Consider the following 17,023-nt stretch of genomic DNA (forward strand, 5'->3'; position numbering starts at 1 on the left):
CTGTGTCCCGTCCCTGCTGCTGCCCCCATTCAGCCACGTCGACAGTCTGCAGCTCACAGCAGACAGGCCCGCTCGCCCGACACACTGTGGCACAGACCCCCTCCTCTGCACACAGCTCTCTCTCCCGTCCCTCTCTCCGTTCACAGTGGCGGCAGCCGTCTGCAGTACAGGGCCGACGGGACATGGCGTCGGCGTTGGAGTGGCGTGCCCCTGCCCTGTGCACCACCGTGAAGTCATACGGCTGAAGCTCCTCCAACCAGCGTGCCACCTGCCCCTCTGGCTCTCTGAAAGACATGAGCCACTGGAGAGCAGAGTGGTCAGTCCTTACAGTAAAGGGCAGACCACCCAGGTAGTACTTGAAGTGTTTGACGGAAGCCACAACAGCCAAGAGCTCCCGCCGGGTGACACAGTAGCGGCGCTCATGTTTGTCAAATGTTTTGCTGAAGTACGCCACCGCTCTCTCCCCCTCTGGCCCCACCTGGGCCAGCACCCCACCCATGCCCACATTGCTCGCGTCTGTGTCCAGGATAAAGGGCAATGTGAGGTCAGGGGGGCGAGCACGGGGGCCTCGATCAGTGCACGTTTGAGGGTGTTGAACGCCTCCTCACACTCCACTGTCCAAGTGAAAGCCTTGTCCTTCGGCAGCAGGCGGTTCAGTGGAGCAGCAACGCTTGAGAAGCCCCGTACAAACCTCCTGTAGTACGAGGCCAGGCCCAGGAAGCTCTTCAGCTGACGCTGGTCGGTGGGGGGTGGGCCAGTCTCTGACAGCCGCTACCTTGTCCTCCATGGTGCTGATCCCTCCTTCCCCACTCGGTGGCCCAAGAAGGACACCTCTCTCCTCATGAAGTGGCACTTCTCGGGGTGGAGCTTCAGACCTGCGGCAGCCACCCTCTCCAGCACACACCGTAGCGCCCCCAGGGCTGACTGGAAGGAGCTGCCATGGGCCAGGATGTCATCGAGGTATACCAGACACTGCTGTCGGGGGATGCCATCCAGCACCCTGTCCATCAAACGCTCAAAAGTAGCTGGAGCGTTGCACAGGCCAAAGCACAGGACCTTGAACTGCCAGTGTCCTCTGTTAGTGGAGAACGCAGTTTTGGCTCTGGCCTCTGGGGAGAGGGGCACCTGCCAGTAGCCACTGCGGAGGTCTAGTGAGGAGAACCAGGAGGACCCCCTAACCAGGTCCAGCGACTCATCGATACGTGGTATGGGGTATGAGTCCTTCCTGGTTACCTCATTCAGCCGCCTGTAGTCCGCACAGAATCTCAGCTTGCCCCCCCTTCTTCAGAACCATGACGACTGGCGCCGCCCAGGGGCTGTCTGAGGGCTCAATGAAGTCTGCCCGCTGCATCTCCAACACAGCCTTGTCTGGCGTGCCAGCGGGATACGGCGGGGACGCATCTTGATAGGTCGAGCATCACCTGTGTCGATCTCATGCTGCACCAGATGAGTCTGACCCACCTCTTCCTCACTCAGCGCAAAGCTGTCTCTGAATTCAAACAGCAACTGCTTCAACCGTTCCTGCTGCTCGGGGTCAAGACCAACACAGTTCCTCCCCCATATCTCCCTCACTGCAGACAGTGTCCTCTCCCCTCCCATCTGGGGTAGCTGGGCTGGGGGGCGCGGCCCCGGGCTCACAGAGGACTGTGTCGTGGAGGTAGCTGGGGGAATGTAACGCAACGCCGTAGGTGACAGGGGGCTGGGGAAAAGACACACCCAGATGTGGGGGAGGGGGGCAGCCATGAGTCTCTGCTGCTTTAACTGTTGGAGTAAAGGGTTTGTTGGGTTGAGTGAATGTGACATTAGGGGCCATGGTGACCTCCGGCCCTCCCTGGAAGCTCAGTGTGCCCCTATTTAGGTCTAACTGGCAGCCTGTGCTCCTAAGAAAGTCCAACCCCAGGATACAAGGGTCCTGCACAGCCGCCACCCACACAGGATGACGCACAGTCCTGCCCCCCTACTGTCAGAGTCATTATTCCCTTCCCTTTCATGGGTGCCAGCTCACCTGTGACTGTGCGGAGCTGCACAGTTGTAGGCTCACACTGAGTCCAACCTGGCACAATATCTGGCCTCACCAGGGTTACTGTGGACCCAGTGTCCACCAGGGCGGAGCAGGGCACCCCCTCCACAGTGACAGGGACATGACAAAAGTCCCCAACACAGGTCCGGCCCACCACAACAACAGGCTCCATCCGCTTGCCCTCGTCTGCTTCTGGGGGAAGTGGAGCCTTGCTTCCCCGTCTGTGCCGGTGGGCTCCTCCTGAAGAAGATGGTGGTTGGGATAGAAAGCCAGGGGTCCGCACTACCCGGTCTATGCGGACCCCGAGCCGCTTTCCCTGAGCTCTGGGGGACATGGGGCAATCTCGGCGCAGATGGCCTGGCTGGCCACAACCCCAGCAGACCCTGGGACCAGGGCGTGTGTTTCGTGCCGCCTGTAGCGACACAGCACGAATGAGTTCTGTCATTTCAGCCACCCATGCAGGCTTTTCCGGCTCCGGGCTGCTCTGCCCCCAGCTCGCACAGAGGGTCTGTCTCCCTGCACCCCCACCAAAGCCCCAGCTGAAGCCCCAGCCCACACCAGCTCCCTCTCCAAAGCCATCTCCAAGGCTACCTGCAATGACTCAGGATGAGCCAGCTGGGTCTGTATGCGCAGCTCCGTAGGAGAGAGCGCCTGTATGAACTGGTCCCGTGCTAGCTCGCTCTGCACGGAGGGGGGCATGTGAGCATATGCCCGCCGAGAGAGGCTCTCAATGTCATTAGCTAGCACCCGTAGAGGCTCTCCAGGCTGCCTGCGTCTATTACTCAGTTCGGAGCGCAGTAGCCCGGGCTGTACACACTGTCCATAGCGCCTCCTCAGTGCTCCCACTAAAGCACCATAATCACGTCTGTCCTCGGGGCTAATCAATATCAAACAGGCCAGAGCTTCATCCGTGAGGCATAAAGCCAACTGCAGTGCCCTATCTTCATCCGACCACCCCCTAAAATGAGCTAACAGTTCAAACTGAGCATGAAAAGCTTCCCAATCCGCCTTACCGGAATACTTCGGGGTCTTAACGGATACGGACGCAGCCGGGAACTGGGCGCCGCCATGTTTGTTTACATCCTGAGCCCCAGATTCCTCGTCCGCCGCGTCGATGTCACCCCCTTCGGTCCGCCCACCAGAATCCACGCGAAACACAGTCGACGAAGCACTCATGCCCGCTTCAGCCACCATCACTCTAACGTCCTCCCTCAAGCGGCCTCTGGGCTCCGATGCCCTGGCGATCTCCTCAGCCAGAACCCCCGACGTCCATGCACACGAACCTCCTTGGCCATAATCGTCCCCCTACCTCCACCTTCACTTTCGGATTCCCTCGAAGCATCTTCAACCCCCGTTCTCACCTACGGTAGCTAGCCACAGAAGTCAGCTAGCTAGCTGGCTAACTTTTATCAACGTTTTTACTTCTGACACCAATGTAATGACCTGGCTAGATCATAACAGAACAACTGTCCAGACAGAGGATTGAGTTTACGAATGGACGGTTTATTAAACCAACTTTACACAAGCTACTGTTTGGCCGTAGCCCACGCCAAATAAATGAAAGATAACCCACAAGCCAATCGTGACCTTCTCTTGTGAAGCCCAGATGTAAAAAAGAGAGAGAACAAAGGCTAAACCTGGTCTTAACTTCCAATGCTCCATCCCCCTGCCCAACCCCCCTCCATGCCACTCCGCCAACCGCCAGGATGCCCGGCATCAGAACATTCCAGGCATTCCCGTGATTGGCAGATAGCAGGTTGATTGACATGTCGGACCCCGCGAACACTGGGTACTGGTAGGTACAACACAACCATCTACTAGCCTAACACATAACACACAGCTGTCTGTGCGGGTCGCTACAGTATTTAATAACTCCAAATAACAAAACCGTAGCTATAGGTTGTTGTAACATTTAAACTTAAAACATGCTTTTCCTTATTTTGCACTGCATGGATCACTGGTGCGGTTGAATGCAGCATTGCTGTATGGTGCACTCAAAATGTCTTGTAGTTGAGTAGCCAGCCTAGGCTAGTGTACTGCTTAAATGTTGCTGTAAAAGGCATACATGTTTCTCATTGGATGGTGTTTTGTTGCAGGTTTAGTTTTTTGGTTATTAATTGTCAAGATTGGCAACATTTTAGTAACCTAGCTAGGACTGTGACATGGGTCTATACACTTTCCCTCCGCTGCGCGCTGTAAACCGGACACACAAAAGCAGCGCAATTGAAGTTGAATTCACTGATGAGAGCGCATCAGGCTGTAATTTCATAAAGTAGATGACTCAACTGTTGACTCATGTATACTCGCTTGTGTGTCCTATTCGGTCCGTGGGCCTTGTATTTGACACGTGCGCTAGCATATTAGCCAAGTTGCCCTTGCTAGTTTGATTGTATTGACATTCCTAGCCTTAGTTACAGTCGTCCGTTTTTGTTCAAAATATTGAGTTATTGATTACTGAAACAGTGCATCCCGAATGGCTGGATGCAGCAAACAATGTACCAGGCCAGCTGGGATTTACAACCTGATAGCAATATGTTTTGGACTACCAAGAAATGTATTGGTGAATTATATTAATCATGCATTGAACTGCATACATATATTCTGCCAACAATGCCTTACAGTAAGTCATGGAATTTTGAGTCAAATATAAACAATTTTTTTAAACCACTTATAAAGTTGGTTTTGTAGCATAAACTAGGAATTTTATATTTTTGACTGATATGATTGTCTGTTTGTTTCAAATCTGCAAAGTAGTTAAAACGCTGTCAGTTCCACTTTAAATGTGTTGTTCAGTGTTTTCTCCCCCTTTTCCTGTTATTGGTTTGTAAGCCCTAAAAACTAAGTTCATTTTCTCTCCTCAGGCCAACCAACGGTGACCTAATTAAAGTTCGCTATTTACCTCAGTTCCCATTCTCTTCTGTTTCTCTTCTCTCTCCTTTACTGTACTTTAAGAGGAAATTGTATAATTACTGTGTGCTGTACTCTTTCTTTTGAAAGCCTCTCCCTGTGCTCCATCTTGCTTTTCTTCTTGACTAACATAATCTTATCATCTCTCTCTCCTTCTATCTCTTTCTCTCTCTTCTCCCAAACCCCATATTGCTCTCTCCCCCTCCCTCTGTCCCTCCCTCCCAGCCTCTTTCTCTCTCTCTCGAACAAGAACCCTATGTAATGATAAAATATGCTTTAGTAGGGGTGGGCTGTTTGATAGTCTGTCACTGTATGGGGTTGACCTTGGCTATAGGGAGACTGCATACACATGGATGGCTGGGTGGGTGCAGGCAATTCCACATCGCACATAGACAGAAGAACATTTCTATATCCAATCTAATCTATTGGACCGTATTGGAGATTTAACCAATTGAAATCATTCTTATACTTCAAGGCCTGGTTGCATTCTTTTTCTCCCTTTGACTGTAACACAATGAGTCCCTTTAGCCTGTGTCTGTTTTATTGCTGAGGTCAAATTGTTACAATGGCTACAGGCAGCAGCAGCACAGGGATAGCTCTGTCAATGGTTTTCCTGTGATAGGCCTTCTGGTGAATGTGTGTCATAACTGTCCAATCCAGCTTTTTTTTACCACATTTTGGTGTAGGGTCGAGGAGACTATATGACAATGCAGTGTGTGTGCTGTGCTGGATTCAGTGTGTGAGGTGATAGGCCAGCTGAGCTCTTGTATTTCTTCTTAATAACAGTCCACCATAATATTACAACACCACTGCATCACATTATGGTACGTTAGACTAGAGTGCCTTGAAACATCCTTGAACTCCCTGTAGAATATGAAATATCCATTATGTCCACAGGGGTCTGGCTTCTCCTGTATCACACCTCTGCACGATAACCTTGATAATAGATCGCTAGATAGATGGCTTTATTATGGTTCACTATTAGCATTATCTATCAGGGTCAGGACATCACTGTAGGAGACCGCCGCTTCTCGAACCTACACCCCTGCCTTTTTTCTCCCATGATGCTGTGATGCTGGTATCCATTCCTCTCTCTTGGCACAGCAACAAGTTCCTCTTATCACTGAGCGTGTTCAAGCTGTAAATAGATTGAAAGAGGTTGTTAATGCCATGGTTAAACATTTGTAAACATAGTAAATGGTGAAATTGGATAGTAAAACTCACACCTGTGCATCAGTCAACCTATCTTGTAAATCGGTAAGTGTGACATGGAGGCTGGGGTTACGTACACTCACCTTGGTTCATGGGTTTGGGATTTTGACCTCGAAGAGGGAACTGTCGAAACGTCATGCTAACATGACCGTCAAATAAATCAATCATAATTTTTGTCTGTAATTTTACAATGAAGAAGATTCATACACAAACACATTATTTTCCGGTGAAATATACATGGAAAATATTCAGCCACTCTTGGAGGAAAACTGAATACATCAAAGATATAGTAGGTTTCTCTTTCTTATAAAGAAATAACACGTTCCGGCTTTAAAGCAATCAATGTGCTGTGAAATAGAACACAGCAAGCTTGGTGAAGCAATGAAGTCCATTGCTCTGTTAAAATCACAGCATTTCAACTCACACTATTATGTGGCAATTACGCGGTATCACTATTATATTACCGATTACTAACAACAGTCTCATGCTCGCAATCCCTCCATCCCTCTGTTTGGGATTAGAAAGGCATTGAACGAGGGATTAGGGGAGGAAGAGTAGAGTTAAGGGAGGAGAGGTCAGAAAGGTTGAATACGTAGCTTGTGTGTGTGTATGTAAGTGTGTGTGTTTCTCAGAAACCCTTGGAAAGCCCTGTCGTCATGTGGTCAGGGGTCATGCATGTTAGGCCAACATGTGAGACCTTCTCACATGAAGAGTTTGGAAAGGTTGCATAAACAATGTGGACATTGCAACATATGGAAGACTACTCTCTGGCAAGTCTGTTATGGTCTGAACCCTATGGAAACATGAGGACATATCTTCTCAAAACATCTTCTCAAATCAAATCAAACTTATTGGTTAGCAGATGTTATTGTGAGTGTAGCGAAATGATTGTGCTTCTAGTTCCGTCAGTGCAGTAATATCTAGCAAGTAATATCTAACAGTTCCACAACAAATATATCTAATACACACAAATCTAAGTAAAGGAATGGAATAAGAATATATAAATATATGGATGAGCAATGTCATTGTCAGAGCGGCATAGGCTAAGATGCAATAGATAGTATAGAATACAGTATATACACTACCAGTCAAAAGTTTGGACACACCTACTCATTCAATGTTTTTTCTTTATTTTTACTATTTTCTACATTGTAGAATAATAGTGAAGATCTCAAAACTATGAAATAACACATGTGGAATCATGTAGTAACAAAAAAAGTGTTAAACAAATCAAAATATATTTTAGATTTTAGATTCTTCAAATAGCCACCCTTTGCCTTGATGACAGTTTTGCACACTCTTGGCATTCTCTCAACCAGCTTCATGAGGTAGTCACCTGGAATGCATTTCAGTTAACAGGTGTGCCTTCTTAAAATAAGAAAAACCCTTGAATGAGTAGGTGTGTCCAAACTTTTGACTGGTACTGTACATATGAGATGGGTAATGCAAGATATGTAAACATTATTACGATAGTATAGAATACAGTATATACAAATGAGACGAGTAATGCAAGATATGTAAACATTATTAAAGTGGCATTATTAAAGTGACCAGTGATTTTCATGTCTATATGTAGGCAGCAGCGCCTCTGTGCTAGTGAAGGCTGTTTAACAGTCTGATAGCCTTGAGATAGAAGCTGTTTTTCAGTCTCGGTCCCAGCATTGATGCACCTGTACTGACCTCGCCTTCTGGATGATAGCGGGGTTAACAGGCAGTGGCTCGGGTGGTAGTTGTCCTTGATTATCTTTTTGGCCTTCCTGTGAAATCGGGTGCTGTAGGTGTCCTGGAGGGCAGGTAGTTTGCCCACGGTGATGCGTTGTGCAGACCGCACCACCCTCTGGAGAGCCATGCGGTTGTGGGCAATGCAGTTGCAGTACCAGGCGGTGATACAGCCCGACAGGATGCTCTCAATTGTGCATCTGTAAAAGATTGTGAGGGTTTTAGGTGACAGGCCAAATTTCTTCAGCCTCCTGGTAGTTATATTCAGTTATATTTAGGTACAGGAGGGTGACAGAGAAAAGGAAAGAGAATCCCTGTTGTGTAACATGGTTGGCACTAAAACAAATTATTATAAACTGTTGTTGATTGGCAATAAATTATATTCCCTCTATTATATTTTAGCATCTCTCCCATGACAATAACCTATCCATCTAATGCTAACTGAATGTATACATTAAGCCAAGCTAACTGAATGTATACATGGAGGTCATACTAACCAAACGAATGGAAGTTGCTTACCGTATATGGAGGCCATGCTCACTGAATGTATAGATGGAAGTCATGCTAACTGTTTGTTTACATGGAGTTCATGCTAACTGAATATATCCTATCCTCTCATTGACAGATCTTGTCCGGTCCAGTCCATTCGTCAATCCCAGGGCCAGCACAGGGGGGTCGCTCCGGAGGCCAGAGCCCGCCCGGACCGGGACCCTGTGATGTCGCACTGACTGACCCCCCTACCTGCGAATGACCAGCGAGCATCCGAGGGTGGGGCCCGCCTCAGTCTCGCATGATTGGCTGTTGGATGGAATTAAGGTGAATGGAACACATGCCCAAGGAGCAGGACCCTAACCTATCAGAGGGAGAAGAGAAACGGTGAGTCCTGGTCTCAACCGTACAGGCTATGACCCTGCCACTAACATCACACAGTGAATAGGCATCACATGGTCTTATTTGTTAGGGGTATTCTGTGGAAAGTGTAGAATTACTGGGTTTGACCCTTTTGTTTTGTAAGTCTGCTCCCTCGCTCGCTGTGCTTCTCTTTCGTTCCTCTCATCCATCTCTCTTCCCTCTCTCCCGGCTCCCTCTATTTCTTCTCTGTCTCTCTTTCTCTCTCTTTCTCTACTGCCTGCAAGTTGAAACAGCTCAAAAAAGTGATCTCGTTTTCTAAGAAACCTAAAAAATAGGCCTCCAGGTTTCCCAACCCTGAACACGTGCGAGTGTGTAACTAACTAACTGTACTGTTCAGAGCCAGTCCACCAGACACAAACACAGGTCGTTCCTTTGTCAGCGTTCATTAAAACACAACATCAGTGAAATGGAAGCTCCTCTGTCTCAACCAGTCAGTGTGTGGCAGAATGGAACGGGGACTTTTATCAAAGAGCAACCTCCTCCTGCTCAAAGAGCACAGCTATCAGTCAGTCTGATATGCCTCGGAGCGATTGGAGAGAGAGAGAGAGGGAGAGAGAGATAGATAGAGAAGAGAGCAGCCTGGGTAGAATGATACCACATTCTAGTAGCATAGTCTATAGTTTTATATGGTTGATAGTGGTGGTGTTTGTGTTCTGTTACATTGGTATGTGTGTCTACATTGTTTATGCGTATTGATGTGTGTTTGAGAGCGGTTGGATGCAGTACGTGCGTCAAAGTCTGTGTGTGCGTCCGTGAGTTTGTGTGGGTGTTTATTTGCTTGTGCTTGCCCGTACACAAGGGAGTGTGTGTGTCATGGTTGTGACACGTGGGCCCACGGAGAGGGTCTCCGGCTCCCTGGAATGCTGTGTGACATTCCCCGGCGCTGAGGCCATGGCATATTACCAGGGCGCAAATGAAAGGAAAGCCACAGGAGCCGGACTAAATTACTCAGCCGCGATGGACACCTGTCAGTAGATTAGCAACTGGGCTTTTGTGTGTGGTGGAGGTTCAGGGCTAAATTAAGCCTGCTGTCTCTGTGTTAATTAAAGACGAGGAGGAATTAAAGAGCTTGATCCTGATTGGACTCTTTGCTAATCACGTTGGAGTTGATTGAACTGTTTGATACTGTAGAGGATTTGATTAAAGCTCTCCTTCACGGTGTTGTCCTTGCAAACCTTTGAAGTGATACTGGGGATAGTTGAACAAAATTACAGATTTAGACATTTGTTTCCTTACCTTGAAAGCAGTCTATGAACAAGGAATTTGACCTAGATAGTTTGTGTGTATGTATTGATATGTAGGCTGCGTGTGCCTTTAAAATTGTTTTATGTAGTTCTGTCCTTGAGCTGTTCTTGTCTATTAATGTTCTGTATTTATGTCATGTTTCATGTTTTGTGTGGACCCCAGGAAGAGTAGCTGCTGCTTTTACAACAGCTAATGGGGATCCTAATAAAATACCAAATGACTTAGCCTAGCCACTGTGGATTGCAGTCACTCCTGCTGTTCAGGTAAGGCAACAAATATCTAAATACACAACTTTGCTGAACTATCCCTTTAACGGCACTGCTAGGGTGAGAGTAGATCAAAGTAATACAGGGCTGATGCAAGAAAGTATCCTGCTTCTACTCTTGCACTTGCTAGAGGCATGAAAAACAACAAAGGCGTACTGTAATATCATGTCTTGTGGTTCTGTGGTTGCTGATGGTAGCAAATGGCTTAGCACTAGTTTGTTTGTTTCCTTATTGGTTTTGTGTTCTAAACCTTGCCAAAAAGGCACTGCCATATCTTATTTTACTTATGTAGGCAATGGTTTGCCAAGCTCCATCTGGCAACAATGTTGTCAATGTTGTTGTTTCAACGAAGTAAATGAAATTGGATGATCAAATCTGTTTTAATTGCTGATAAGATGGCGGAAATGGAAGTGTATTATCATTTTACAGCTGTTGGAGCCATATCCGGAATCAAACGCTCGCGTCCACACCCTCATCCGCTCCATTCAGATAAGATTTGCAGTGTGAATCCGACAGACATCACTATCAAATGAGAGCTCTGTTCAAACAGGCTATTTATCTTCCTTTTCAGACATTTTACACATTGCATTTTAGCTTCTTGAACTTCTCCTGCCTCTGTGGCTCTAATTCAATTTCCATACCAAACAAGGCCATTTCTGTCATGCAATTGCAGTCACTGCTCACTGGGCACACACTGGTTGAATCAACGTTGTTTCCACGTAATTTCATTGAAAAGATGTGGAACCAACATGGAATAGACGTTGAATTGACATCTGTGCCCAGTGGGTGAAGATGTAAACAAGACATCAATATTGCTTTTACGACTTCCTTGTGTCATATGTGAGATGAATAGCAGTGGATGTGATGCCCAGGTTCATTATGAACAATATGAGAAGCAACAATGCCTGTAGTACGCTATTGTTATCTTGTTACGCATTCACTGGACATGTGAGACAAACAATGTTTCGATTTCCTTTTGTCATGGACCTCTATCATAACCAGAAGTATAATTGCTTGTAATTACTGACCTAACAACCAGGGGAGAGGGAGAGGAAGGGAGGGGGAGAGAGATGTGTGTGTATGTATGTCTCTAATTTGATTGGCATTATTTGTAAATAACCTGTCTAGCAAACGAAACTTTACGTGCCTGAAATCCTATGCAAATCTGGTTTTACTTCGAAGTTACAAGCTCTGGCTGACATTGCCATTGACTAATTGCTACAGTATCTCTACACCCAAATTAAAGCATATTGTTATGTTTACGGCTTAGCGGTTAGCCTACTATCTCATTAATTCACGAGCCAGGGCTTGTATTTCCCTATGGAACTTTATATTACCAAGATATGAAGAAATCTCCCGCTAAACATAGTTAACATAAAGTCTGTGTATTTTTTTTTTGAGGTTTGGAAGTTTATTATTAATGTTCTTGTGTTTTCCGCTGTGTTTTGATAGAGGGAGTTGGCTAGCTCTTGTACAGTGGCATGCTCCCTCCCACTGTAACCCTGTAAGTTAGACAATGGTGGGATGGCTAGGGAACAAAGTGACCATTAGAATGTGGAAGTATGGGAACCGGCGGATGCCTCAGTTGGATAGTATGCGCATTGCACTGGGAACAATAGGCTACTGTGTACTACTGGATCTAAAGGTAGGCCGAGGTCCTGCATAGGCTGGTTAGTATAGATTGAAGTCCGGTTTCTATTAAAGGTACACGACTTGTTTACTTTAGTATTACAGTCCCTGAAGACTTGAGTCACATGATAGGTCTACTTCATAAAAACACATCTGAGCCAGTTTAAAGGGGTCCATCAATGTACTTGTACATTTTATTTTATTTATCTGATATTTCTTCATTCGAGTATTGACGATTTCTGTTTTTAAATCTCTTTAAGTAAGTTGCCTGCCTTGTGGTCAGAGCCTGCCTGACAGCTACCTGTTAGTTGCCATATCAACCCACCGTCAGTCATCCCAAATCCCGTTGTCAAACCCTCAGGTGGAGAGGCTGTCCCACGTCCAATCAGAGAGCAGGGGTGGGACTAAAGAGAGAGAGAGAGAGAGAGGTGGGAGGGATTATTTAGAGAAATGTAGGAGGGATTCAGAGAAACAGATCAGCCAGAGAGAGAGTCTGCAGGGATTCAGAGAGTGAAAAGAGAGAGAGAGAGTGTGTGTGCAAGCGAGCCAGTCTTTTCAGAGCTTAAACATGGCTGGCAGCAGGTTCAGTGTACAGTAGATGTCTCTCCAATTTGCCAGAGCTGTTTGAGGCCAGCAACTCTTCTCGCCATGCATATTCTACACTCACACTGCGTTATAAGGTCAGAAATGTTTTGGACTGTCACGTTTTGTTTTGCAGGTTAATTGCACTGTCTCTGTGTTGGTGTAGTTGTTTTGTTGTTTTGGGCACAGGAAGGATGGTACATTGCTACAGCTAGAAATAGGTAATGTTGCTTGTGACGTGACTTTCATTATTGTGATGACTATTATTTATCAAATAATTACCTACTATGTTTAATTGTTACTAGATTAAATTAGTCATGTAACAATTAACTCATTAGGAATTTGGGGCACCATGGGAAAAGTTGTTTAACAAGTTACCGTTTCCCGAATTAACTCTAAAGATATCTAGATATCTCTTATCATTTAACAGTAATTTATTAATCATTTACCTCATCAGTCTCATTCTGAAAGTTGTAGGCTCTTTAAGTCTGCACGAACCCGGGTTTTACTGATCATTCCGTTACACACAAATCGATTTAATTATTTATTTACGAACTAATAAAAAATGATAACACAAGATACATACACGTACAGGTAGGGATTAGAAACTTAATACAATGAAAAGGGGTCCCTAGCGGACTAACACAATATGACACTTAATACTTTGCCCCGAACTGCCGCCCATTTGGGAAGAAAAGCAATGCATGTGAGGGAAAAAAGTATTTGATCCCCTGCTGATTTTGTACGTTTGCCCACTGACAAAGAAATGATTAGTCTATCATTTTAATGGTAGGTTTATTTGAAACAGTGAGAGACAGAATAACAACAGAAAAAGGTGTCAACATTTTTATAAATTGATTTGCATTTTAATGAGGGAAATAAGTATTTGACCCCCTCTCAATCAGAAAGATTTCTAGCTCCCAGGTGTCTTTTATACAGGTAACGAGCTGAGATTAGGAGCACACTCTTAAAGGGAGTGCTCCTAATCTCAGTTTGTTACCTGTATAAAAGACACCTGTCCACAGAAGCAATCAATCAATCAGATTCCAAACTCTCCACCATGGCCAAGACCAAAGAGCTCTCCAAGGATGTCAGGGACAAGATTGTAGACCTACACAAGGCTGGAATGGGCTACAAGACATCGCCAAGCAGCTTGGTGAGAAGGTGACAACAGTTGGTGCGATTATTCGCAAATGGAAGAAACACAAAAGAACTGTCAATCTCCCTCGGCCTGGGGCTCCATGCAAGATCTCACCTCGTGGAGTTGCAATGATCATGAGAACGGTGAGGAATCAGCCCAGAACTACACGGGAGGATCTTGTCAATGATCTCAAGGCAGCTGGGACCATAGTCACCAAGAAAACAATTGGTAACACACTACGCCGTGAAGGACTGAAATCCTGCAGCGCCCGCAAGGTCCCCCTGCTCAAGAAAGCACATATACAGGGCCGTCTGAAGTTTGCCAATGAACATCTGAATGATTCAGAGGAGAACTGGGTGAAAGTGTTGTGGTCAGATGAGACCAAAATCGAGCTCTTTGGCATCAACTCAACTTGCCGTGTTTGGAGGAGGAGGAATGCTGCCTATGACTATCAAACATGGAGGTGGAAACATTATTCTTTGGGGGTGTTTTTCTGCTAAGGGGACAGGACAACTTCACCGCATCAAAGGGACGATGGATGGGGCCATGTACCGTCAAATCTTGAGTGAGAACCTCCTTCCCTCAGCCAGGGCATTGAAAATGGGTCGTGGATGGGATTCCAGCATGACCATGACCCAAAACATACGGCCAAGGCAACAAAGGAGTGGCTCAAGAAGAAGCACATTAAGGTCCTGGAGTGGCCTAGCCAGTCTCCAGACCTTAATCCCATAGAAAATCTGTGGAGGGAGCTGAAGGTTCGAGTTGCCAAATGTCAGCCTCGAAACCTTAATGACTTGGAGAAGATCTGCAAAGAGGAGTGGGACAAAATCCCTCCTGAGATGTGTGCAAACCTGGTAGCCAACTACAAGAAACGTCTGACCTCTGTGATTGCCAACAAGGGTTTTGCCACCAAGTACTAAGTCATGTTTTGCAGAGGGGTCAAATACTTATTTCCCTCATTAAAATGCAAATCAATTTATAACATTTTTTACATGAATTTTTCTGGATTTATTTGTTGTTATTCTGTCTCTCACTGTTCAAATAAACCTACCATTAAAATTATAGACTGATCATGTCTTTGTCAGTGGGCAAACGTACAAAATCAGCAGGTGATCAAATACTTTTTTCAATCACTGTATTTAAGTGTTGGAGGTCTTCGTCGTGTATCTCTGTTGGACACAGGCCTTCGTGGGAAGGGGTCGATTGGCCTTCTCTTTCGGATGGCCTTTTAGATGTAAGGCTCAGATTGTCCACAAGAGGTCACAATGTCCTTCTTCTTAGTTGTCTGTTTACTTTCACTCGTTCTGGAAGTGGTCTTCTGAGGACGGCTAATCAGCCTTGTCGATGATTCCCTGTGGGGTGATGAGTGCAGTGTAGTAGACAATGACTTGAAGAGAGTAACAGGATGGTCCCACTTAAATTCACCTTTCTTAGATACAGTACTTAGAACAGCTACTCAGCCATAACATTGATTGTTAGTGGAGGCAAATAGTGGAGGCAACTTTGTCGTCTTCACCTCGTGTTGATTTTCAGGGTCGGGACCAATATGGACAAAAGTTGCAGCTTGAGGTCTAGTCTGATCTGATCATTCTTATCTCAATCTTTTATGCACTCTGGTAAAGAGGGGCGTTTCCGTCATACTGACACGCTCTCTGAGCTCTCAGGCGTGGCTAGTTACGAGGCAAAAGTATTATCATCACTATGATTTTGTTAGAAAGCTAAAATCACATCCCTATCTTCACGAAAACATTGTCTTCCTCCTTGATATTTTCTACACAAGGTAAAGGATGTAATCCTGATATCCACAGTGTAAAAGCTCTTCAAGTCACAATGTTTTAGTTATAACGCCTTTATACCATTTTTAATGACATCACAAAATAGACGTTAATTTTCCATTTTCCATTTCTCATCATTCCCAACGTTTGGATGTTGAAATATATTGTCCCAATGTTCATTGTTGGATGTTGAAGTTTTTGGGCGGCAAAAAGTATCTGAAACAAAGGCATTCCGTTCACCATACTAGAATGCCAGAGATAAATTCTCCTCCTCTCTAATTTATGGCAGTATTAACGTGTCAAGACCAGCACAGTCCCCTGTGGGTAAGAGGGTCTGGTTGTTGTCGGCCATTTGCCAAGCTGATGTGAGGCCTTCGATCCTCACCCAGGGATAGTCATGACACTTGCTTTACTCCTTGAGCAGATTTTTTATTTTTTGTTGCTTTAAAAAAAAAATTTCTTGGTGTTGGGAAATCAAACCTTGGGGAATCAGACTTTGGTTTTGCTGTCTGATTCAACTATGTTCTGGAACTTGCAAGATCACATTGCATTAAAAAGAAAGATGAATTAGCGTTATGTGCAGTAACTCCCGAGCAGTGTGGCACAGTTTAAAACCTGCTCGTCTGCCAACTCCTTACATAATTGTATCCAAATGTAAATGACGCGTTGTTTTCATAAGATAGGGGCTCTTCAAAAAGCTTCCCTTTAGCGCCGCGACGTACGGTACGTATATACAAATTCACACACAAAATGTTTCCTCAGCTTCCAGCGGTGGGTATTAGCTAACCTAACGTAGTAGGTCCTGACGAGATTAGAAAAAAAACTGTCGGGGGAGGTTCTCGTCTGCACTGTTGAACCAATCCAGTAAATGTGGAGGAGGAGTTGAGATGGAGTGTCGCCTTGTTAATGTCCAACAGTGGAAGTCACGTCACAGGCTTCCTTTCCATTTATATGGTTGTTTCCAACCGCAGAGGGTGGATATTAGGGCCGGGGCGATTTCAGTATTGCGATACTTGTTAGTGTCGTGGCAAGGAAACAAAACACAAAGTGGATTTAACTTCTTTAGGAAAACAGCACTAATGTTGGAAACAAACATCATTATGTTATCATCCAGTCACATGTATTTATTTTCCAAGCTATAACACACAATATTTTAATTACAGCAGGTTTTTAAAGGACCAAAGAGTTTTGTCTGCTTCGTGTTTTCATTTTTGCCATGGAAAAAATATTGCGATACTGGTACTTCACGGCAGTAGTGGGTATTAGCCTACACTGCAACCAAGCGAACTGCAAATGGCTCCTTGAATGGAGTTCCTACAAGGCACTTGGCCTCCTAATGGTATTGTAGCCTCCCTCCATTTGAGTGTGAAATAATGGATGTTTTTTTGTTGTTGTGAAAAGCAGTGCACAGAGTATTTTTTCCTTCTATTTCACTCTCTCTCTCGCCTCAGCAGAAGACTTGAGCTGTGTGTGAAGCTCTGAAGGTATCTTTTTATAGGTGGCACAACAGAGAGTTGAGAGGGGGCTGGATGCTAGGCTTAGGCTAGCTACTTCTGAGGGGTCCACTAGGGTGTTAAGCTTATTAATCTCTGTCGCCTTGACTGTGATGATGGAG

General features: G+C 45.6%; 1 protein-coding gene across 2 annotated transcripts in view; it reads left to right on the forward strand.

Moving 5' to 3' along the window:
• Positions 1-17,023, forward strand: part of LOC121547788 (thyroid hormone receptor alpha-like) — a 199,084-nt gene that overhangs the window by 148,497 nt on the left and 33,564 nt on the right. Inside the window, exon 3 of one of the 2 annotated variants that reach the window (XM_041859243.2) lies at positions 8,484-8,734. In XM_041859243.2, coding sequence (XP_041715177.1) covers positions 8,679-8,734 — 56 coding nt within the window. In that variant the 5' untranslated portion in view covers positions 8,484-8,678. Of the gene's footprint in view, positions 1-8,483; positions 8,735-12,442; positions 12,591-17,023 lie in introns of those variants that run through there. The other variant, XM_041859304.2, reaches the window with a different exon arrangement.

This window comes from Coregonus clupeaformis, chromosome 1, assembly GCF_020615455.1.
Source record: "Coregonus clupeaformis isolate EN_2021a chromosome 1, ASM2061545v1, whole genome shotgun sequence".
Lineage (NCBI taxonomy): Eukaryota > Metazoa > Chordata > Actinopteri > Salmoniformes > Salmonidae > Coregonus > Coregonus clupeaformis.